The following is a 26,118-nucleotide window of genomic DNA, read 5'->3' as shown; positions in this document are numbered from 1 at the left end:
TGCCTGCCTGCCTGCCTGGGGGATGGAGCTTAAAGCATACTTTAACAGATTTGTGTCATCAAAACATTCTGATGTCAACCTCAACTAGCTCACTGGTGTTCAATTTCTGTGTTCAATCATGCACCTGCACCAAGCTGAAGCTCCATGATATTAGTGACTCTTGATCAACCATTGTGAAATCAATGTAAAATGCAATACACATTTACAGAAATTCATAAAATAGAAAATACCTTTAAAAAGTAACTAGAAACGATCAATTTTATGCAAACAGCATTCTTAAGAATCTGGTTAGTTGAAGACTGGCAGTTGCCTCCATCCTTGTTGCATTAGTTTTGTGAATGGCATGTCCTCATTCACAACCACTTGCATATCTACTCTACTATCTACTGGTCTCCGACAGTTCACATAGATGATGAACGTTAATGCAAACATACCACAATGCACCTATTTCCTGTGAGAAGCTCACAGCTTGACAGCCTCACACTACCGTCTAGGACAGCTGGGTGTAACCTAACTGACCTGGGCTACTTCCCAACTGGTACTCTATTCCCTATATACTGTGCTTTTGACCAGAACAATATAGGGGACTGGGACTGGAAGGACAACAAAACTGAGATGGTAGTATGGGGCGGAAAAATAAGGTTCCGTCTGGAGACGTTAGACTTCAACCCCTATAAATCTCACTGTGGTGTTGTGTGTGTCTGCTGTCTGCAGGTGGCTCAGAGCTCCAAGGTGTGGGGAGAGGTCCCGCTGCCTGAGGACCTGGACTCCGAGAGGACTGTCGTCCAAAGGTCTCAGCGGTTCTTAGACGATGACGAGGACTTCACTGCGGACGAAGCATCAGGAGGTAGGGTCTGGGGTCGACACAACTGGATCGTAAACCAGCTTTCCTTTCATATTGAAACTTAATTTAGGATATACATGTAAAGGTCATGTTTACAATGCTATACTGTAAAGAATGTCACACTGCCCCTGAATAGTGGTTACAGAAAAGCAGTGGTCCCATCAGTGGTCCCATCCATAATTAATCTAACTGTTTACTGGAACTATTTTCTCCCCCATAATCCACTAGGTGCACAGGGTTCATTTTCCACCCTGCTGCACTTCAGATGTACAGTATATGTTCCACCTGTTGAGTAAATTAATGGTTAGTACTCCCTGGTCCTCCCTAGTCTTGCCTGGGCCTAGCATGTACTAGCATGCTGAACTGACCACACCTCTTTCATCTTCTCGGTAGATCTGCCCAGTGGAGAGGAGGATGGAAGCACACCAGAACCCTCAGTGGTGACTGAGATCAGCACAAGTAAGAACCCTCAGCCCTTATCACAACAGTCCCTGCAACTCTAGGGACAGGCACGTGCACAGATAGGGCTTTACCCTTCCAGTCTCCTGAGTGCCCTTTTTAATAAAGTTTTTGTCGTTGTGGTTCTGAACCCATTGCCCGCAAGTCGTCATTAAATTCGACTCTATGCTTCAGAACCAAAACGTTGCGCATCTTGATTGTTGACCAATGACCGGTCATCAGCATTGTCGCGCAACAGTGGGCGTACATATTCATATTAGTGGGCGTACATATTCATATTAGTGACCAGAAAGAACTTGTTTCATTTCCTCCAGTTTGGGAAAAACCGAGTAGGCCTACGTTTATCACCCATATAAAATAAACAATCTACTACTGACTTAGCCAGAACAATCTACTACTGACTTAGCCAGAACAATCTACTACGGACTTAGCCAGAACAATCTACTACGGACTTAGCCAGAACAATCTACTACGGACTTAGCCAGAACAATCTACTACGGACTTAGCCAGAACAATCTACTACGGACTTAGCCAGAACAATCTACTACTGACTTAGCCAGAACAATCTACTACGGACTTAGCCAGAACAATCTACTACTGACTTAGCCAGAACAATCTACTACTGACTTAGCCAGAACAATCTACTACGGACTTAGCCAGAACAATCTACTACGGACTTAGCCAGAACAATCTACTACGGACTTAGCCAGAACAATCTACTACTGACTTAGCCAGAACAATCTTCTACGGACTTAGCCAGAACAATCTACTACTGACTCATCTTAGCCAGAACAATCTACTACTGACTTATCTTAGCCAGAACAATCTACTACTGACTCATCTTAGCCAGAACAATCTACTACTGACTCATCTTAGCCAGAACAATCTACTACTGACTCATCTTAGCCAGAACAATCTACTACTGACTTATCTTAGCCAGAACAATCTACTACTGACTCATCTTAGCCAGAACAATCTACTACTTACTTATCTTAGACAGAACAATCTACTACTGACTCATCTTAGCCAGAACAATCTACTACTGACTCATCTTAGCCAGAACAATCTACTACTGACTTATCTTAGCCAGAACAATCTACTACTGACTCATCTTAGCCAGAACAATCTACTACTGATTCATCTTAGCCAGAACAATCTACTACTGACACATATTAGCCAGAACAATCTACTACTGACACATATTAGCCAGAAAAATCTACTACTGACTCATCTTAGACAGAACAATCAACTACTGACTCATCTTAGCCAGAACAATCTACTACTGACTCATCTTAGCCAGAACAATCTACTACTGACTTATCTTAGCCAGAACAATCTACTACTGACTCATCTTAGCCAGAACATTCTACTACTGACTCATCTTAGCCAGAACAATCTACTACTGACTCATCTTAGACAGAACAATCTACTACTGACTTATCTTAGCCAGAACAATCTACTACTGACTCATCTTAGCCAGAACAATCTACTACTGACTCATCTTAGCCAGAACAATCTACTACTGACACATATTAGCCAGAACAATCTACTACTGACTCATCTTAGACAGAACAATCAACTACTGACTCATCTTAGCCAGAACAATCTACTACTGACTTATCTTAGCCAGAACAATCTACTACTGACTCATCTTAGCCAGAACAATCTACTACTGACTTATCTTAGCCAGAACAATCTACTACTGACTCATCTTAGCCAGAACAATCTACTACTGACACATATTAGCCAGAACAATCTACTACTGACACATATTAGCCAGAACAATCTACTACTGACTCATTTTAGACAGAACAATCAACTACTGACTCATCTTAGCCAGAACAATCTACTACTGACTCATCTTAGCCAGAACAATCAACTACTGACTCATCTTAGCCAGAACAATCTACTACTGACACATATTAGCCAGAACAATCTACTACTGACTAATTTTAGCCAGAACAATCTACTACTGACTCATCTTAGCCAGAACAATCTACTACTGACTCATCTTAGCCAGAACAATCTACTACTGACTCATCTTAGTCAGAACAATAGGCTACCTGGCAATTTGATTGATCCTTTTCATATTTCGGATAGGCCTAGTGTTGATGGCTACTGACTATGTCTAAAGATAAGCAGCTGTAACATCGCACTGCCTTCAATATTATAGGATGAAGATGTAACATATTCTGGCAAACGTATTACAATATTTGTAAGGAAGAACAGGACTACAAGGCTGGCAACGAGCACTCTGCAAGCAAGTTGCCCTCCAAAGTGATGGTGCGATGCAAACTTTTATTTCTGTAGTCTATCTTGCGTTTTTAAAGTGCATATTGTCATTTATGTATATTTGCGCAGAAATCTTGCCAGCATGTTTGCGTGTGTGCATGTGCGTGCGGATGGGGGGGCTCGCAAGTTTTGTACCACTCCATTTTGGGGGTTGCGGGTCAAACACTTTGCAAACCGCTGGGATACATGATAGTGGCAACAAATGGAGTTGGAAAATGGAGTTGGGCTGCATATAGTAGCCTACAGTATTTTTTACAATCTTCTGTTTTGACTGGTATTGTGTTGTCATTCTTAATTAAGTGCAGCATTTATTCCAGTTCAAAATAGTTTAGCAAAATACTTTACCCATCAGATTGTGGGGGGGGGGGGCTAGCACATGTCCCCCTGAAGGTCTGTGCACGGCCCTATCTTGGAAGATAAGCCATGTGGTTGGCTAAAATAGATCCTAATAAACAAACTAACTAAACCCAACCAGGACCTTCTCTCCCTCAGACAGGCATTATTTCAGTGTCTAGTAGATGGATGCTTCCAGGAGAAACTGTCTGTCTGTCTCTGAATAGTGTCTCCTCCACATCCGGCTGCACCATCTTCTTTCACAGTGCTGAGTGTCTGTTCACAACAGGGAGGCAGAGATGCACGAGATGTAAACATTCCCATTTCTTCCTTTGATCCAATGACAGAAGGTGAAAACACAATACCACACATGAAAGAGGAAGACAAACAAAAAGCTGAAGCAGACAACACAAACATCTTTGTTTTGCAATCCTCCATCTCCTTCCCATGATTCTGGTGCTGTCCTCTTTGAGATTTGTAGATCTATGCCAATAGGAGCTTTCCTTCTGAGGGCAGATATGCACAGTATAGGCACCATAGGCACTCAGCTAAATTTAACAGAACCAGTGAGAGATGAGTTTACAAAATGTCTGGCTGAATTTGGAGTGAGTGGTGTGACTTGAACACAATGTTAACATGTTAGTCATGCTGCTCTACCTGGAGCACCACCTCTTAGCTGTATTTTCCCACCTATAGTGCTGTGTTTAGCCAAGGGTTGGATGACAGTCTGGACAACAGGAGTTCTTGTTAGCAAAGTGTGGGACTTTCTCTATCCTACTTGACCTAAGCATTAAGACTGTCACCCGCCATGCATTGAGGACATCAATCCCTTTTTTGTTTTCTAGTTTATACTATCAGATGATCTAGCGATATTCCCCTTAGATTCCCTCAGGGAACCATATCTGCTGTTTATAGCTGTGCTAGTCAGCCTGGTATGTTTATGTGCAGGTTATTGCCTGATTCATGCAATTTTGTATGGTGCCACTAATGACTTCAAACTTTAATTCACCTTCCCATCTTATTAACCTCACTGGAATCAGGCAATAACAGTAGTGAGTTGACTTAAGGCAAAAGTGCCCTTAGCCCTTTAGGAGTATAGCTAGTGTCGTCTCGTGGTACTAGTCCTCAACACCGTGTTCTCGTTCAAGAAACCTAGAACGGCAGGAGTCGAGGCTGCGAGTACGGGTAAAAATAATACCAGATGAACTTGAACCGAGGATCATGATGACATTTTCCAGACCAAAGACTAAGTCCCCTCCACTCTGTTTTGTAATGGTGGCTGGTTCATAGTTTGTCCTTGGTGCCAGACCGTGTTGACTGGCAGCCACCAGCCAGCTAGTGGAGCTCATTACATCATGATGGAATAATTGTTTTTGTAGCAGCATTACAGGGCTGACATCAAATCTGGGGCAGTCAGGGGCATAGCATGTGCTCTCTGCTACAGGAAAGAGCTCAGCACTGAAACCTAGCTTGCTGGATATCTACTGTACAGGGAGCACTGAATCATGGTTGGTTGGACATCCACAGTTAGCCATGACTAAACAGGTGAATTACAGGTTGTACACACAAGCCAGGAATTCCCCCAATTAAGGACCCAGTATAAGGACGACTGCATCAGGAGTTAACTCACATGTAAACGAATGAGGCCATACGAGGTCGTGTGAACTTGGTAGTTCTCAGCATTAGCAGATCACACTCACAGTAGTAGATTTGAAGTTAACCTTTAAGCCGCCATCAGTAGAATGGGAGCATTTAAGTGGTTTGTTGACCCATTGATGATCTTAGATGTGAACACCCCACATAGGGTGGGTTTGATGTTTTGTAGTTCTCGACTAAATCCTGCTGGGAAGCTTGGATTAGTGACCTCAGGGTCAAAGCAGATTTGGCGGATGAACATACTACACACAGGGCTATTCAAGTAAAGAAGAAAGTTGAACAAGACTGAAAATAGTATTTGTTTATCTACAGATTCTTCAGAATATATGGGATTCCTGGGGTTTCCATCAGTTAATTACTATCCAGTCTTACTTGACATGGCTACAGTGTAGTCTTTTTCTACTGGTATCCAGGCACTCAGTGTCTATTTTTACTTTCTCTTTCAAGTTCAGTCAGTGTTACATTTTGGACTTGTTGCTAGTTGCTAGTAATTATCCATGACTAAATACTGTATCCATTACTCTGACATAATGTCTGATTCAGAGAATGGGCCTGTCTTAATAGTAGCAATATGCCTTGGCTGGCAGCAATGAATGCCAGGGCTGCAGTGTACTTAAATAGCTACATTCTTCACTTCTCCTCTCCCTTGCAACTCTTCCCTGCAACTCTTCCACGGGTCCTTAATGTACAAGAGAAAGTAGTGCACAGTGGTGGAACTGTGCTCACCGTTCCATTTTTAGATCTTAACATGACAGCAGTTGGGAAGGAACAGTACTGGTTTTCTGAGTTGGATTGGTTTGGACAGACACGTTGCTGTTGAGTCTCCCTTCCCTGTCCAGCGGGTTGTACTTGTGGCATGCAGGCCCTCGCCTCTCCTTCACTCTCCCTTACATATTGTGGTGTGATGGAAGTAGAGGTGCCATTTCTGCACCCTTTATGATGTGCATCCTGTTATGTTTGCTATGTTGAAACCTTTTCCCTTTCCTAGTCTCTCAAGGACCTAACATTTGAACCTGCTGAACTATCATTTGAAGCTCTGACAGAAAGAAATAGGGTGCCTTTTATTTACGTTGACTGTACAAACAAAACACCTTCCTAATATTGAGTTGCACCCCCTTCTGCCCTCAAAACAGACTCAATAAGGTGACGAAAGCCTTCCACAGGGATGCTGGCCCATGTTGACTCCAATTTTTCCCACAGTTTTCAAGTTGGCTGGATGTCCTTTGGGTGGTGGGCCATTCTTGATACACAAGAGAAACTGTTGAGCATGAAAAACCCAGCAGCGTTTCAGTTCTTGACACACTCAAACCGGTGTGCCTGGCACCTACTACCATACCCTGTTCAAAGGCACTTAAATACTTTGTCTTGCCCATTTACCCTCTGAATGGCACACCTACAAAATCCATGTCTCAATTGTCTCAAGGCTTAAAAATCCTTCTTCAACCTGTCTCCTCCCCTTCATCTACACTGATTGAAGTTGTTTACACAGTGGCATCAATAAAGGATAATAGTTTTCACCTGGATTCACCTCGTCAGTCTATGTCATGGAAAGATCAGGTGTTTATAATGTTTTGCACACTCAGTGTATATTTCCACGCTTTGAAGTTGGAATAATACTGTGAAATGGTGAAAATGATGATAATGCCCTTTTAGTGTAAGAACTGTTTGGTGGGAGGGAGTTTTGGCATTTCATAGTGATGTCACCATGCAGTAAAATAGGTAATACACCAATAAGAAAGAGAGTTCTAAACCTCTCTGCCAATAACAGCAAATGTTCACCACTCAAACCGCTCCCAGACAGTCCGAGCAACATTCTTGCTTGAGAAATTGCTCTACTTGGTCTACTTAAACACTTCTGTTCAGCATGGTCCCTCCCAACCTCTGCTCTTGACCTCTGCAGCGTATCTCAATGCAGTTTTATGGGAGACATCTTCCATCTTCTTCTCGCGGTGTTCCACTGGTTCACAGAGCACCTAGAGCACTGTTGGACTACTGGACACTTTGTTTGTTGTGATGTTTGAATTGCCATCTACACTAATTGAATTTATTTTGAAACACTTCAAACTTACATAATCAATCCCTTTCAATTAATATGTTAAGACTTTTTCAGCACAGTTTGAGATAGGTCAAAGGCACATAAACATTGCAGATAAGGTTGCATTGTGTAGGAGGAGAGATGTGGTGTGTTTTGTTTGAACTTTGTAGTCATGTGTCTTAGATAGGAAGATTCTCACAATTTCCTCTCCTCTCCTCTCCTCTCCTCTCCTCTCCTCTCCTCTCCTCTCCTCTCCTCTCCTCTCCTCTCCTCTCCTCTCCTCTCCTCTCCTCTCCTCTCCTCTCCTCCCTCTCCTCTCCTCTCCTCTCCTCTCCTCTCCTCTCCTCTCCTCTCCTCTCCTCTCCTCTCCTCTCCTCTCCTCTCCTCTCCTCTCCTCTCCTCTCCTCTCCTCTCCTCTCCTCTTCTCTTCTCTTCTCTTCTCTTCTCTTCTCTTCTCTTCTCCTCTCCTCTCCTCTCCTCTCCTCTCCTCTCCTCTCCTCTCCTCTCCTCTCCTCTCCTCTCCTCTCCTCTCCTCTCCTCTCCTCTCCTCTCCTCTCCTCTCCTCTCCTCTCCTCTCCTCTCCTCTCCTCTCCTCTCCTCCTTCTCTTCTCCTCTCCTCTTCCACTCTGTCCTTGATCATACTGAGATCCTAGAGGACTTCAGGAGTAGTGTTTCAATGTTAGAATGTCTATCCTGCAAAATAGATTTTATTAGTCTGACCTGTATAAAATGTTTAAAAAAAACAAACAATGTAGTTCTAACCATATCCCAACCAAATTTACAGTATGCTGTTTTAGTTGCAGAATTATTTTTATTCAGTGCCTTTACCATTACCCTTAGCATCAGTCATTTGTGGAGAGCAGATGTTGAAACATAAGAGGATCACAGATCAGTGTAATAGAGCCAATCTGACAGTGCAGTCTGGGAATGAGTGGGAGTTGAAGGCCAATGGTCAGTCCACCAGACAGACCACCCAGGACTGTGGCCATTTTCATGGGGTGGTGGTGGGCCATGGACTGGACAGACAGTTGGTGTGACGTGTGTGTCAGTCAGTGGTGTTGTTTGTCAGACTGCCTGGGCTCTCAGATAGTCACACCGACATGGGACAGACGGACAAGCGGCGACAGCTGCAGTTATTTTGGTGGGCTCTTTGTTGTTGTTCTGCTCTGGCCTTGGAGGTGATCACTGGCCGCACTCACCAGCGTGAGCGTCACTGACGTATACAGGGGGTCAGAAAACTGAGCAGAACATGAGGAAGGGAGGGGATGAGATGGCATGACTACTCTAGAGAACAACTTGGTAGAACAAGAAAGATAAGGGAGTAAACATTATTTATAATAAGGATTACATGGAGAAAACCGGACCTGTCTGAAATGACAATGGATGGCCCTCCCTTCAGCAAAATATATTTTACCTAAACCTTCCCAGAACAGTTGAAAAACAAGTGACCCTCCCCTATACCCAAAATAATAATTAAAACATCAAGTGGATAGCAGAGAATAAATATGTCTACCGTTTACCCTCACTTGTTGAACAGACCAGAGCCTTAGATATGCAGTTTTAGAAACTGTTCTTCGTCCTGTAAGCATTACATCGCAACGCAGGAATTTTGATAGGGCACAGGGCTACAGACCAGAAGGTTGTGGGTTCACAGATCACCGTAGACACTCTTTTATAGTAAAAGCATTGCATGAATCTATAATTGTATTTGCAGGTCCGAGAAAAAATTGCCTTTTTAAAAATGTCAAGCAATTCTTCGTCATTTTACAACACAATTTACCGAAATTACAGGCTAAGAATGGGCAAAGAGATAGGCCTGTGTATTCATCCTATTATATTTCTCCAATGCCAAATCAGTGTGTCTTGTTTGCAATGAAACTGTCCCTGTTTGCAAATAATTACATCTGAGACATCATTAGGAATCTGAGCATGGTGCTTTCAAAAGTTAGGCCTACCTTTCTGTATATTTTTTATGGTACAGAAAGTGAATAACTGCATCAATTGATAGTGACATATTTAGATTACTTCCCAAGCAAAGTCTATTTTTTGTCTCCTCAGCTATAGAAGGTTGTATCTCAGCCTCTGGATGTCAAAGAAACTAACAATGATTTCCCCATATGCATCAGTCACGTCTTTCCCTGGTATTTTACAACTTGTTTCTTGCATAAAGCTTCACAGACCAAAGCTCTGTTATAGATCACTTTATATAATCAGATCTGTTTTGTTTTCTTCCAAATCTTAAGCTAACAAGGGGTAGGCCTGTGCTTTTTGCCATTGTCTTTAATAAAGGTAGGCCTATGGCATACCCTCTCCTACTCCCTCAGTTTGAGTCCTGGTTTTAACTTAACAGCCCTTCACTGACACAGAGGTAGGCTATTCAAAGAGTGCATGGTGGGTGGAGGAATTGACCTACAAATCTATAGATATAGCAACCTATACCCTAGTTTAATCTAGTTTAATCCTATACCCTAGTGTAATACCCTAGTTTAATCCTATACCCTAGTTTAATCTAGTTTAATCCTATACCCTAGTTTAATACCCTAGTTTAATCTGTTAAAGAGGAAGAAATAGGCTCAAAGCCATCTAACACAAAGCTCTCTAATTTAAATTAAGACGTTGAAATGAATTAAGCCTACTTGAATTTGCTTACTTTCAGCACAATGAGCTGTCCATTTACGATTGATTGTGCCACGGCTACTACTTCAAGTTTCAGCACCACAATGTACTTTTCTCGAATCTGGCTTATTGTGAGTTTATTAATTAACTGACAAATAGGCCTACATCATGGGCAAGAAACATATGGTTTTTAATAAAATCTATTATAGTAGTAGCAAGCTATCAAAGTTGACCACAGGTCCTCCTTCTCATCTTTGCGCTCTTTTTCTCAAACTGAACAGAACAGAGACTTTAGGCTAGTCAGCTCACAAGACGGTGCCTTTTTTGGATTAGGCCTAATCAACAAAATATTTTCGGAAGAAGCCTTTGACTCCTGAACTGCCGCCGTAGGACTACACAGCGCAGCCATTGGTTAGGCAGCACACAAAAACGTTTGTGATCAGAAAGAGCTGAGCAGAGCAGGCCAGGGCTCAGGGCTGGAATATCCATTGCAGTGTGTAATGCAGCCTAGTTTTATTTACACCATCCCAGCAGCTCTCTTAGAAATAGAACGTTGTTCTGTGCTTCTCCAAGCATGCACTTTGTAGCTTATAGCCTTTGGATGATTTGATTGAGACCAACCTACAGTAAATAGCCTATAGGCGCACTTGATATTGTGCACCCAGCATAGAATCAGAGATGAGGAGTGGCATCGGGCACACATTGATATATAACTTAATAAGCAACTAACTCTAAAACACTGAGAAATACTGACATTTCATCAATTACAAATGACATGACCCTAAATACAAAACCCTTGCCTTGACTGAAATTGGAAAAAAATTACCATCCCCATTTTCCTCCAGAACCCATTATGTACATTTCAATTCATCCCTAAGAGGAAAGAAAAGAGTACAATTGTATTGTAGAAGGACACTGTCTGTGTTGGGACATATGTGTTAACATAACTCTCTTTATCCTTGATTGGTTATTTGTTTACTGTCAGTGCCAAGACATTATCCTGGATCACTATTCAGTGTTAGTAGGAATAGTCTTACTCATGGACTCCAGCTCTGGGCCCTTGATGCTGCTACAGTCTGTTGTATCAATAATAGTTCATGTTGCCTTGGAGAACTGGACTTTCCCTCTCCTCTTTAGGAAACGCTGCTTCAGGAGATTCAGTTTACACAGAGGGCATATTTGTTACTGTTTCAGATACTCTTCTCAACTTATTGATAGTAGAGGACAGTAACAAATATCTCTGTCTAATTGACCTACATTACTGATGGCATGTCAAAGGGGGATATCAGGATATCCACTAATCTCGGCACCGAGAACCACATCTTGCATGCGTGCTGGTCTGGCCAGCTACTCAATTTGGCTACCCGATAACACAAAAGACTAGACACCTCTGCTCCCTCCGGTGCAGAATTTGTTATCATATCATTGTGTATCACAGTTAGACATGGTTTCCTGCACTACTCTAGGGGAGTGCCCATTATCATAGTAATAATCCTGCTCTAGGGATTGGCTAAACAGTTTACAACTTTTGTTCCCCTTGTTTGAAAAAACAAATTCACATTACTCCCTAAAATGACAAAAAAAAGGAAGCAAAGCTACACACAATTCTATTAGTCTTTGATCTAGTAAAGAAAAAGGAAAAAATAAAATAATATTTTCTTCTTCAGACTCAGATGCAGTACAGTAAACACCTTGTTTCAGTGAGTGAGTCATCGACAGTCAACAGTAGCTTAGGACTTAAAACAAAAGTTTAGCCACAACTTCTCTGCTCTCATCTCTTTTTTCTCTCATAGCAGCAATTTGATTGTGACAAGGATCACAACATTTCCAGGAGCTCTTTGAAGTTGTGCGAATGCTTCGTTAACACTAATTAGGTTGGGTCACCATGAACTGGACTACCCACAAACCCTTTAACCTTTTATGGAAGGGACTGCCGCCGCCTTCTGTGTGTGACACTGTTATATGTTTCTGGAGCCTTTCATTGTAAAACAGAGCTCCATGAAGCCATCTTTCATGTAGAGACTTCTGTTCTTAGCGCATCACATTAAATCGTATTCACTTTCTTACCAAGCAGGAGAGATGCATACATCATGCATACTTACAGAGAAGTCTCTCTAGTCTAATAGATGGACATGTGCTACAATTCAATTATATTGTCTCAGCGTAGGCCTGTGTGTATTTCTATGTGCACAGCTGGGACACAGCTGGATACAGCAGCCCTACTTGATTATATAGGCCTTGCCAACAGTTCATGTTTATGACAGGGGACATGCAACAGACTCTGGCTGGAGCCTTTCTAAGAGTTCCTGTAGTTAGGATATCAATATAAGAGGTAGTATTGAGTATTAATCCACTGAAACAAATCTAACTTTAACCATATCTACATGTACATGCTACCTCAATCAGCCTGACTAACCGGTGTCTGTATGTAGCCTCTCTACTTCTATTGCCTCGCACTGTTATTTTTCACTGTCTTTCTACTGTTGTTTTTATTTCTTTACTTACCTATTGTTCACCTAATACCTTTTTTGCACTATTGGTTAGAGCCTGTAAGTAAGCATTTCACTGTAAGGTCTACCACACCTGTTGTATTCGGCGCATGTGACAAATAAACTTTGATTTGATTTGATTTGACCGTTTCAATTCAGTCTTTCGTAGCAAAATTTGAAATTGTGTTTTTTACATTGGATAAAAGTAGAGACTCAGCGCTAGAAAATGTTATATCATACACCTCAGTTGAGGAACAATGGGAAAGTAATTCTGCTTTGAAAGTTAATAAACTTGTAACCTCACTTTTGAGAAAATGGCCCTTGAATGTTTTGGTACACCTAGTGAAGAGCTCTTCTTTGTCTACACCCATGTGAGGCCATGTACTAAACAACCAAAGAATTCAAGAAAAAGGCTGGTTTATAAACTTAATCTGGAGTGCCAGAGTGTGCTCAGAGTGTGCTTTGGGTGTTGGTAAACTCAGAGCGTTGTCAGGTTGTCCGTTCATAAATTCAGAGCGTTTCGCTCTCGGAGCGTTCAGAGCGCACACTCAACACTCTGGCCGAGGAGTAAAATATGATCTGAGTGCTCTGACCTAACAACAGCAGTCAAGCACTAACTGGCTAACGTTGGCTAGATTGCTAGCTACTTCCAGACACAAATGAGAGAACAGCTCACTCTGACCATTTTACTAGCAGAGCTGGTCAGGCTGTTTTTATGTTATCCAGAGCATTGGTGACTGCAACTGTGCTGCTGGAAACAATTTAATTACGCTTTTTTGCCAATGTTTACTGACTCCGACCGTATTCAACGGGTGTTGAGTGTTCGTAAATTCGTCAGTTATTCTGTGCTCTGGCACACTCAGACAAGAGTGATAGTCATCTATCGACTGACATTCTTTTGAAATGGTTACTTGCATAGTAGTAGAGTCTTTTGTTTAGGCATGTAGCTAGCTAGCTAAACAATTAATCATAATCCCAACTCATAACGTTACTACCCTGCATGAATCTGCAGGTAGCTAACGAACCAGGTTCAATGTTAGCTAGCTAACATTAGGCTTTAACTAGCAATGCAAATGAATCTGAGATACAAATAATATAACTACACAGATCATATATGTAACATTAACTAGAGAGCCAGCTAGCTAACGTTAGCTTTAACTTTAACTTGAAATAAAAATTACTTTCTGACAAAATTAGAAATGTGTAATTTCTGAAAATGTAGCTAGTTAGACTATCTTACAGTTGAAGTCGGAAGTTTACATACGCCTTAGCCAAATACATTTTGCAATTTAATCCTAGTAAAAATGTCCTGTTTTAGGTCACTTTATTTTAAGAATGTGAAATGTCAGAATAATAGTAGAGAGAAGGATTTATTTCAGCTTGTATTTCTTTCATCACATTCCCAGTGGGTCAGAAGTTTACATACACTCAATTAGTATTTAGTAGCATTGCCATTAAATTGTTGAACTTGGGTCAAACGTTTCGGGTAGCCATCCACAAGCTTGGGTGAATTTTAGCCCATTCTTCCTGACAGAGCTGGTGTAACTGAGTCAGGTTTGTAGGTCCCCTTGCTCGCACACGCTTTTTCAGTTCTGCCCACAATTTTTTATAGGATTGAGGTCAGGGCTTTGTGATGGCCACTCCAATACCTTGAGTTTGTTGTCCTTAAGCCATTTTGCCACAAGTTTGGAAGTATGCTTGGGGTCATTGTCCATTTGGAAGTCCCAGAAGCTTTAACTTCCTGACTGATGTCTTGAGATGTTGCAATATATCCACATATCCGCTTCAATATATAAACACAATATATTTTGTGAAGTGCACCAGTCCCTCCTGCAGCAAAGCACCCCCACAACATGATGCTGCCAGCCCCGTGCTTCACGGTTGGGATGGTATTCTTCGGCTTGCAAGCCTCCCCTTTTCCCCCTAAACATAATGATGTTCATTATTATTTTTGTTTCATCAGACGACAGGACATTTCTCCAAAAAGTGCAATCTTTGTTCCCATGTGCAGTTGCAAACCATAGTCTGGCTTTTCTATGGCGGTTTTGGAGCAGCCTTTCAGGTTATGTCGATATAGGACTTGTTTTACTGTGGATATAGATACTTTTGTACCTGTTTCCTCCAGCATCTTCACAAGGTCCTTTGCTGTTGTTCTGGGATTGATTTGTACTTTTCACACCAAAGTATCTCCATCTCTAGGAGACAGAACGCGTCTCCTTCCTGAGCGGTGTGACGGCTGCGTGGTCCATTGGGGTTTATACTTGCATACTATTGTTTGTACAGATGAACGTGGTACCTTCAGGTGTTTGGAAATTGCAATTTTTTTCCTGGGGTCTTGACTGATTTCTTTAGATTTTCCCATGATGTCAGGCAAAGAGGCGCCAATTGACTCAAATTATGTCAATTAGCCTAACAGAAGCTTCTAAAGCCATGACATAATTTTCTGTAATTTTCCAACTGTTTAAAGGCACGGTCAACTTAGTGGATGTAAACTTCTGACCCACTGGAATTGTGATATTGTCCTAACCGACTTGCCAAAACTATAGTTTGTCAACAAGAAATTTGTGGAGTGGTTGAAAAATGAGTTTTAATGACTCCAACCTAAGTGTATGTAAACTTCCGACTTCAACTGTACATGGATGGATGCTTCTCCCTATCTGTCACGGATGCCATGGTTGCGCTTAGTTTGAAGATGTAATCTGGAGACAGGTGTTTTATACAACAGCTCTGTGTTCTCTTTTCGACTCGGTCTACATATTTGCAATCAAACTGCAGAATTTTCTCCTTCTCCTTAGCGATCATTGTCTAATTCCACTGATTACAAAACTTGGTCCTCCAGAAAGTGGAGAGCAACACTAATGTAGTTCTACTCTGTGATATCTTTCAAAAAAGCTGCATTAGAAAGGATTACCTACACATACTGACCAGCTCATGATATAGACAGAAGTGTTGGCAGACCAATTCGAACTCATCTCTTGGCATGTCCACTCATTATCTCAGCCAATCATGGCTAGCGGGAAGGTTTCTGCTTTTTTCTGTGGCTAACCCAACTAGGCTTGTAATTGAACTATTTTATTCATATTTACAGATGGCATAGACATTTGTTATTCAGGCACATGAAAGTTCACGTTCCAGAAGGCATTTCTGTACGAAAAAAACGCATTTTGATTGAAAAAAGAGTTTATGTTCAAATGGCTCTCCTGTGAAGTAGTGACGAGTGAAACACGACTAGTTTCCTGAAACGAGTCACAAATGTGAATGATATTATTTTTTTTGCGTTGGTTTATTTTGCACAATAGGCTACATGAATATAACGTTTAATTACCTGGTAGAAAGGATCTCTTCATAGAATTTCGTAAATTTCAACTCATCAAACTCCTGCTCAAGTGATTTTTCAGAACATGCTCCTCAGTGGAACCATAACCAAAGCAATGGAAGAATGAATGAGTCATCAGAAAACTCTTCCCATCATTGATGTCTTTTCCAGTGTAATATTGCACCGGTTTTTAGTGAGAAATCAGACGGTCTCTCCAGCGTTTCCATCTTAATGGGAACAACAGGAAGTGCCAACTCCCATTTGACTCTCTGAGTCTGAAACCCCCTTTTTACAGGGTGGATCCATCAGAGAGGCAGGATCCATCAGAGGCAGGTTGCGTCCCAAATGGCACCCTATTCCCTATGTAGTGCACTACTTCTAACCAGGGTCCATATGGTTTTGGTCAAAGGTTGTGCACTATATAGGCAATAGGATGTCATTTGGGACGCACCCACAATGTGAAAAGCATAGAGTGGAGGGAAGTGTTGGAAAGGAAGTGTGTCCTGTCTGAGGGATATCCTCTCAGCTCCAGAGACATAATGAGATAATTATCTTACAAATAACTCCCGACCTCCTTCCCTGGATACTGTCATCAGTGTCTCCCCTGTATTAATGTAGTGTTCAGTCAGTGTCTCCCCTATATTAATGTAGTGTTCAGTCAGTGTCTCCCCTATATTAATGTAGTGTTCAGTCAGTGTCTCTCCTATATTAATGTAGTGTTCAGTCAGTGTCTCCCCTATATTAATGTAGTGTTCAGTCAGTGTCTCCCCTATATTAATGTAGTGTTCAGTCAGTGTCTCCCCTATATTAATGTAGTGTTCAGTCAGTCTCCCCTATATTAATGTAGTGTTCAGTCAGTGTCTCCCCTATATTAATGTAGTGTTCAGTCAGTGTCTCACCTATATTAATGTAGTGTTCATTCAGTGTCTCACCTATATTAATGTAGTGTTCATTCAGTGTTTCACCTATATTAATGTAGTGTTCATTCAGTGTTTCACCTATATTAATGTAGTGTTCAGTCAGTGTCTCCCCTATATTAATGTAGTGTTCATTCAGTGTCTCCCCTATATTAATGTAGTGTTCAGTCAGTGTTTCACCTATGTTAATGTAGTGTTCAGTCAGTGTCTCCCCTATATTAATGTAGTGTTCAGTCAGTGTCTCCCCTATATTAATGTAGTGTTCAGTCAGTGTCTCCCCTATATTAATGTAGTGTTCATTCAGTGTCTCCCCTATATTAATGTAGTGTTCAGTCAGTGTCTCCCCTATATGAATGTAGTGTTCAGTCAGTGTCTCCCCTATATTAATGTAGTGTTCATTCAGTGTTTCACCTATATTAATGTAGTGTTCAGTCAGTGTCTCACCTATATTAATGTAGTGTTCATTCAGTGTCTCACCTATATTAATATAGTGTTCATTCAGTGTCTCCCCTATATTAATGTAGTGTTCAGTCAGTGTTTCACCTATATTAATGTAGTGTTCATTCAGTGTTTCACCTATATTAATGTAGTGTTCAGTCAGTGTTTCACCTATATTAATGTAGTGTTCATTCAGTGTTTCACCTATATTAATGTAGTGTTCAGTCAGTGTCTCCCCTATATTAATGTAGTGTTCAGTCAGTGTTTCACCTATATTAATGTAGTGTTCATTCAGTGTATCACCTATATTAATGTAGTGTTCAGTCAGTGTTTCACCTATATTAATGTAGTGTTCATTCAGTGTTTCACCTATATTAATATAGTGTTCAGTCAGTGTCTCCCCTATATTAATGTAGTGTTCAGTCAGTGTCTCCCCTATATTAATGTAGTGTTCAGTCAGTGTCTCCCCTATATTAATGTAGTGTTCAGTCAGTGTCTCCCCTATATTAATGTAGTGTTCATTCAGTGTCTCACCTATATTAATGTAGTGTTCATTCAGTGTTTCGCCTATATTAATGTAGTGTTCATTCAGTGTTTCACGTATATTAATGTAGTGTTCAGTCAGTGTCTCCCCTATATTAATGTAGTGTTCATTCAGTGTCTCCCCTATATTAATGTAGTGTTCAGTCAGTGTCTCCCCTATATTAATGTAGTGTTCAGTCAGTGTCTCCCCTATATTAATGTAGTGTTCATTCAGTGTTTCACCTATGTTAATGTAGTGTTCATTCAGTGTCTCCCCTATATTAATGTAGTGTTCAGTCAGTGTCTCCCCTATATTAATGTAGTGTTCAGTCAGTGTTTCACCTATGTTAGTGTAGTGTTCATTCAGTGTCTCCCCTATATTAATGTAGTGTTCAGTCAGTGTCTCCCCTATATTAATGTAGTGTTCATTCAGTGTCTCCCCTATATTAATGTAGTGTTCAGTCAGTGTCTCCCCTATATTAATGTAGTGTTCAGTCAGTGTCTCCCCTATATTAATGTAGTGTTCATTCAGTGTTTCACCTATGTTAATGTAGTGTTCATTCAGTGTCTCCCCTATATTAATGTAGTGTTCAGTCAGTGTCTCCCCTATATTAATGTAGTGTTCAGTCAGTGTTTCACCTATATTAATGTAGTGTTCATTCAGTGTTTCACGTATATTAATGTAGTGTTCAGTCAGTGTCTCCCCTATATTAATGTAGTGTTCATTCAGTGTTTCACCTATATTCATGTAGTGTTCAGTCAGTGTCTCCCCTACATTAATGTAGTGTTCAGTCAGTGTTTCACCTATATTAATGTAGTGTTCTTTCAGTGTATCACCTATATTAATGTAGTGTTCAGTCAGTGTTTCACCTATATTAATGTAGTGTTCATTCAGTGGTTCACCTATATTAATGTAGTGTTCAGTCAGTGTCTCCCCTATATTAATGTAGTGTTCAGTCAGTGTTTCACCTATGTTAATGTAGTGTTCAGTCAGTGTCTCCCCTATATTCATTGCGGCTGCCCGAATATAGGGAAAAATGGCACAAACATCACAAACAGTCATTCTGTTACCAAACTTTGAATCTGCACTGTTCTTCAAGTAAATGTACAGTGCCTTGCGAAAGTATTCGGCCCCCTTGAACTTTGTGACCTTTTGCCACATTTCAGGCTTCAAACATAAAGATATAAAACTGTATTTTTTTGGGAAGAATCAACAACAAGTGGGACACAATCATGAAGTGGAACGACATTTATTGGATATTTCAAACCTTTTTAACAAATCAAAAACTGAAAAATTGGGCGTGCAAAATTATTCAGCCCCCTTAAGTTAATACTTTGTAGCGCCACCTTTTGCTGCGATTACAGCTGTAAGTCGCTTGGGGTATGTCTCTATCAGTTTTGCACATCGAGAGACCGAAAATTTTTCCCATTCCTCCTTGCAAAACAGCTCGAGCTCAGTGAGGTTGGATGGAGAGCATTTGTGAACAGCAGTTTTCAGTTCTTTCCACAGATTCTCGATTGGATTCAGGTCTGGACTTTGACTTGGCCATTCTAACACCTGGATATGTTTATTTTTAAACCATTCCATTGTAGATTTTGCTTTATGTTTTGGATCATTATCTTGTTGGAAGACAAATCTCCGTCCCAGTCTCAGGTCTTTTGCAGACTCCATCAGGTTTTCTTCCAGAATGGCCCTGTATTTGGCTCCATCCATCTTCCCATCAATTTTAACCATCTTCCCTGTCCCTGCTGAAGAAAAGCAGGCCCAAACCATGATGCTGCCACCACCATGTTTGACAGTGGGGATGGTGTGTTCAGGGTGATGAGCTGTGTTGTTCAATTTTGGTTTCATCTGACCAGAGCACCTTCTTCCACATGTTTGGTGTGTCTCCCAGGTGGCTTGTGGCAAACTTTAAATGACACTTTTTATGGATATCTTTAAGAAATGGCTTTCTTCTTGTCACTCTTCCATAAAGGCCAGATTTGTGCAATATACGACTGATTGTTGTCCTATGGACAGAGTCTCCCACCTCAGCTGTAGATCTCTGCAGTTCATCCAGAGTGATCATGGGCCTCTTGGCTGCATCTCTGATCAGTCTTCTCCTTGTATGAGCTGAAAGTTTAGAGGGACGGCCAGGTCTTGGTAGATTTGCAGTGGTCTGATACTCCTTCCATTTCAATATTATCGCTTGCACAGTGCTCCTTGGGATGTTTAAAGCTTGGGAAATCTTTTTGTATCCAAATCCGGCTTTAAACTTCTTCACAACAGTATCTCGGACCTGCCTGGTGTGTTCCTTGTTCTTCATGATGCTCTCTGCGCTTTTAACGGACCTCTGAGACTATCACAGTGCAGGTGCATTTATACGGAGACTTAAATACAATCCACCTGTGTGTAATCATCATCATTAGTCATTTAGGTCAACATTGGATCATTCAGAGATCCTCACTGAACTTCTGGAGAGAGTTTGCTGCACTGAAAGTAAAGGGGCTGAATAATTTTGCACGCCCAATTTTTTTTTTGTTAAAAAGGTTTGAAATATCCAATAAATGTCGTTCCACTTCATGATTGTGTCCCACTTGTTGTTGATTCTTCACAAAAAAATACAGTTTTATATCTTTATGTTTGGAGCCTGAAATGTGGCAAAAGGTCGCAAAGTTCAAGGGGGCCGAATACTTTCGCAAGGCACTGTATTTGTGGAAATTGTTAAAAGTAGTCCTTGTGCATAGTTGAATGGTTTGTTTAACTTTGCAATTATTGGTTTTGTTTGACATGCATATTAAATGTAGTATCAGCATCACCCTGTTACTGTGGATTTGCGTAGATACACTGCTACTATACTCTTTAAATACTACAGATATGGACTCTGTCATGCAATGGGAGGACTTACATGTCTTTCATGTCAGATATTCTGTGTAAACCTGTTTTTGTTTTGTCATTATGGGGTATTGTGTGGATTGATGAGGGAAAACAACTATTTAATAAATTTTTAGAAAAGGCTGTAATGTAACAAAATGTAGAAAAAGTCAAGGGGTCTGAATACTTTCCGAAGGCACTGTATATGTAATTTATCAGTCCTACAGTTTAAGTAATTTATTCTGTGATTGGAAATTAGTGTCAAATGTATGGGTCATTACAGATGCACTGTACAGTCGTGGCCAAAACTTTTGAGAATGACACAAATATTATTCTGCTGCCTCAGTTTGAATGATGGCAATTTGCATACACTCCAGAATGTTATGAAGAGCGATCAGATGAATTGCAATTAATTGCAAAGTCCCTCTTTGCCATGCAAATGAACTGAATCCCCCAAAAACATTTCCACTGCATTTCAGCCCTGCCACAAAAGGACCAGCTCACATCATATCAGTGATTCTCTCGTTAACACAGGTGTGAGTCTTGACGAGGACAAGGCTGGAGATCACTCTGTCATGCTGATTGAGTTTCAATAACAGACTGGAAGCTTCAAAAGGAGGGTGGTGCTTGGAATCATTGACAAGAAATCGGCTGATGTCCATTCTTCCATTGACAACCTGAAAACCTCCATGAATGTTCTCCTTTTGAGAACGACTGAGGCTGAGTTGCGCATTAGCACAGTTGAAGATACCATCACTCGACATGACCAGGTTCTGATACAACTGCAGAAGGACAATGCCTACCGCAAAAACAAGGTAGACCAGATGGAGAACCAGAACAGACGAAGCAATATCCGTGTGGTGGGATTGAAAGAGGACAGCGAGGGCCGTGACCCGGTCTGTTTCTTCACTCAATGGATCCCTGATGTCCTAGGCATAATCAACTTCACCAAGCCACTGGAAATCAAACGTGCAACTGAAAGCAGAGGAAAGTAAGAGGACAATTAATGCTATAGAAACTCTTACTACTGAGATATCTTTCGACCCTACTGAAATTAATGATACTTTTAAGAAATACTACGAAGACCTCTACACTTCCCAATCAAGTGATGATCTATCAGAGATCGACTCCTTTCTCTCCACTCTCAAACTCCCATGCCTGTCTGAGGAAGACGGATAGCGCCTGAGTGAACAGTTCTCAGTTCCTGAATTGTTGGAGGCCATTAAATCCTTACCCTCTAATAAATCTCCTGGGGAGGATGGCTTCCCTCCAGAGTTCAATAAAGAATTTAGGGAGCTGTTGGTCCCCTACCTTATGGAGGCACTTAAAAAAGCTGGGGAAGACAACTGCTTTCCAGAGTCTTTCTCTCAAGCAGTGATTACTGTAATCCACAAGAAAGGGGAAAACCCCGCTAAAGTGTGCCTCCTTAACACGGATTGTAAACTGGTCACCAAGAGGCTATCTAAGAGACTGGAGTCATGTCTTCCCCTGTTGGTCAACCCAGATCAGACTAGCTTCATAATTAATAGACTGTCCTCCAATAATCTCAGAAGGTTCTTTGATATAATTCACCTAGCTAACAACAACAAAATACCTAGTGTCGCAGTCTCCCTCGACGCTGAAAAGCTCTTTGATAGGGTTGAATGGCCATACCTCTTTCGCATCTTGGAAAAGTTTGGTTTAGGTACTGTGTTTGTAAATTTGATAAAATCACTCTACAAATCTACTAAAGCTAGGATTGCTACCAATGGGGGAACAGACAAGTTTGCCCAATTAGCCCCCACCTCTTTGCCATCGCCATTGAACCGTTGGCTGAGGCTATTAGAACATGACATACATGGCTTTGAGGTGGGCCCCAATACCCATAAGTTATCACTCTTTGCGGACACCTTATCTTATTTCTAACAAACCCAGAACACTCCCTCTCTCACTTGCAGATCCTACTACAGTGTTATAGTTCTTTATCTGGATATAAGGTCAATTCTGATAAAAGTGAAATCTTACCATTGTCTCTCTTTGACCACCATACCATCAAGCACAAGTTTCCTTTTAGATGGTCTCCTATGGGCTTCACATATTTGGGTATAATGGTGGATGGTAACCTGAACAACCTATATGAACTCATTCTGGCTAGCTTGTTGCAAAAGGTGGAGGGTGACCTTTGTAAATGGATGGACTTGCCTCTCTACTGGGTAGAATAAATGTAATTAAAATGAATGTCCTGCCCAGATTTCTATATTTGTTTCAATCTCTTACGATGCTCTTATGTCAGGACTAACACTACGTGAGCTAGATAAACCCAGACGTGGGAAAACAATCTGGGTATTGATCTTGATGAGGATCTATGGCGTGACCTATGCAGGGATGGTGTTACATCCACATTGAACTCCAGATACAGACTGATCCAGTTTAATTTCATCCATCAGCTCTATATCACCCCATCTAGACTGCACAAGTTCAACCCTGATATCTCCTCCCTATGTTTTAGATGTGACTCAGATGAAGGAACATTCCTCCATTCCACTTGGCAATGTTCAAAACGACACGGTTTCTGGCAGGGGGTATGCGTTACCATATCCTCAATTCACTGGGTTGCATTACCTTTAGACCCGGAGGTCTGTCTACTGGGTAACTTTACTAACTCCAATCTTAGGCAAAGCCATACTATAAAGCTAACAGAAATATTGCTAGCGATTGCCAAGAAATGTATTGCCTTGAAATGGAAATCGGATTCCCCCCTGCCAGTTGCAATGTGGCTATCGGAAGTTAATAGTTGTATCCCACTGGAGAAAATCACTTACTACTTGAGGAATAAGTTAGAGACATTTTACAGAATTGGACAACCTTTCATTGACTATATGAAAAATCTCACATTGATTGAATATCTATATAACCCTTATATAATGTTTCACACGTAATGTATAGTATGTAGCTCATTATTATTATTTTTTATTTTGCTCTTTATTATGACTTATTTATTGTATGTTTGTATATACAGTTATTATTAATATTATTATTTAAAAAAAAAATAATAATAATGCTTGTCTGTTACTGTCACTTTGTCCTATTGCTGTCTAATATCTTTTCACTTTTGTTTTAATTGGAAAATGCATACATAAATGATTTAAAAAATACATGGTTACCTGCAAGGAAACACGTGCCGTCATCTTTGCTTTGCACAAAAAGGGCTTCACAGGCAAGGATTTTCTGCCAGTAAGATTGCACCTAAATCAACCATTTATCGGATCATCGAGAACTTCAAGGAGAACGGTTCAGTTGTTGTGAAGAAGGCTTCAGGGCGCCCAAGAAAGTCCAGCAAGCGCCAGGACCGTCTCCTAAAGTTGATTCAGCTGCAGGATCGGGGCACCACCAGTACAGAGCTTGCTCAGGAATGGCAGCAGGCAGGTGTGAGTACATCTGCACGCACAGTGAGGCGAAAACTTTTGAAGGATGGCCTGGTGTCAAGAAGGGCAGCAAAGCAGCCACTTCTCTCCAGGAAAAACATCAGGGACAGACTGATATTCTCCAAAAGATACAGGGATTGGACTGCTGAGGACTGGGCTAAAGTCATTTTCTCTGATGAATCCCCTTTCCGATTGTTTGGGGCATCCGGAAAAAAAGCTTGTCCAGAGAAGACAAGGTGAGCGCTACCATCAGTCCTGTGTCATGCCAACAGTAACGCATCCTGAGACCATTCATGTGTGGGGTTGCTTCTCAGCCAAAGGAGTGGGCTCACTCACAATTTTGCCTAAGAACACAGCCATGAATAAAGAATGGTACCAACACATCCTCCGAGAGCAACTTCTCCCAACCATCCAGGAACAGTTTGGTGACGAACAATGCCTTTTCCAGAATGATGAAGCACCTTGTCATAAGGCTACAGTGATAACTAAGTGGCTTGGGGAACAAAACATCGATATTTTGGGTCCATGGCCAGGAAACTCCCTAGACCTTAATCCCATTGACAGTTTGTGGTCAAACCTCAAGACGCGGGTGGATAAACAAAAACCCACAAATTCTGACAAACTCCAAGCATTGATTATGCAAGAATGGGCTGCCATCAGTCAGGACGTGGCCCAGAAGTTAATTGACAGCATGCCAGGGCAGATTGCAGAGGTCTTGAAAAAGAAGGGTCAACACTGCAAATATTGACTCTTTGCATCAACTTCATGTAATTGTCAATAAAAGCCTTTGACACTTATGAAATGCTTGTAATTATACTTCAGTATTCCATAGTAACATCTGACAAAAATATCTAAAGACACTGAAGCAGCAAACTTTGTGGAAATTAGTATTTGTGTCATTCCTAAAACCTTTGGCCACGACTGTAGATTTAGGCTACAGTGCTGTATAACTATTTAGCACTTTTACATGTATCATCAGGCCTCGCTATGTCAAAGGAAGGTAGCATTGCAGACACACTGCTCCTATACTATATATATAGTGTACAACATTAGGCTCTGTCGTGTGTGTGTGCTTTGATATTCATTGAATGTATCTGTCATTTATCATGGGACTAGACGTTAAAGACAGTGGAATGTAACAGATATACTGATACACTGCAACTAATATTCAATGCATTTCATTTGCATTAAGACACAAATCAGGATTATTCATCTCACATTGGTTCTCAAAGACTTGGCCTTGTGTCATACAAGGTATTTTAACTCTGTTCACACATTCCGATTGCCAATTTCCACAAAGCTCGTCCCTCTTCGCAATTCATTCAGTCTGAATATGGACTTTTTCTTAGTTGTGTACCTTTTTCTGTTGAGATACCTATTTTTTCAAAAATTATGTCCTTTCTAATCATCACTTTCTATTTTTCTCTTTCTCTTTCCCCTCACACTCCATTCCGCACCCACCAACCTCGACTAACTCTGTCCTTTTTCCTGCTTCATTTCAGTTGTTCTTGTTTCACCTTGACCCTTATCTTTGACCCAAATCGTTGACCCTTATCTTCGATCCCACATCACTCCCATCTGCCCTCTACCCTCCACCCCCCACTCTACTCCCTTTAGCATAGCACCGGTGGTGGAACCTCCCTTTTCGGGGGACATTCTAAGCCCAGACCAGGCAGACTACAGTCCAATGCAGTCTGATCTCTAATGCTCTCTGATCTCTCTACTGCTACTATTTTCCTTATACTCTCTATTGAAATACCTTGGCGTATCTTATCATCGTCTGCTCTGTTCAGCTATGCACTCTCATTTCCACATTCACTCTAGACACCATTCCTGGGACTCTTGGGATTGTGAAGTTTGAGTCCAGTCTGAAGGTTTTTCCATTTTAGGCAGGCTGTAATGTTTTCTGATGCCAGTGGAAAATGATGGGGTTATTCCATCAT

General features: G+C 41.1%; 1 protein-coding gene across 10 annotated transcripts in view; it reads left to right on the top strand.

The window, feature by feature from the left end:
- The window catches only part of hspg2 (heparan sulfate proteoglycan 2), a 193,513-nt gene that overhangs the window by 51,271 nt on the left and 116,124 nt on the right, over positions 1-26,118 (top strand). For all 10 annotated transcript variants that reach the window (XM_031794506.1, XM_031794504.1, XM_031794508.1 and 7 more), the window contains exons 2-3: positions 715-847; positions 1,238-1,303. In XM_031794506.1, coding sequence (XP_031650366.1) covers positions 715-847; positions 1,238-1,303 — 199 coding nt within the window. The remainder of the gene's footprint in view (positions 1-714; positions 848-1,237; positions 1,304-26,118) is intronic.

This window comes from Oncorhynchus kisutch, linkage group LG17 (genome assembly GCF_002021735.2).
Source record: "Oncorhynchus kisutch isolate 150728-3 linkage group LG17, Okis_V2, whole genome shotgun sequence".
In the NCBI taxonomy this organism is placed as follows: domain Eukaryota; kingdom Metazoa; phylum Chordata; class Actinopteri; order Salmoniformes; family Salmonidae; genus Oncorhynchus; species Oncorhynchus kisutch.
This window is presented reverse-complemented; position numbering and strand designations above follow the sequence as displayed.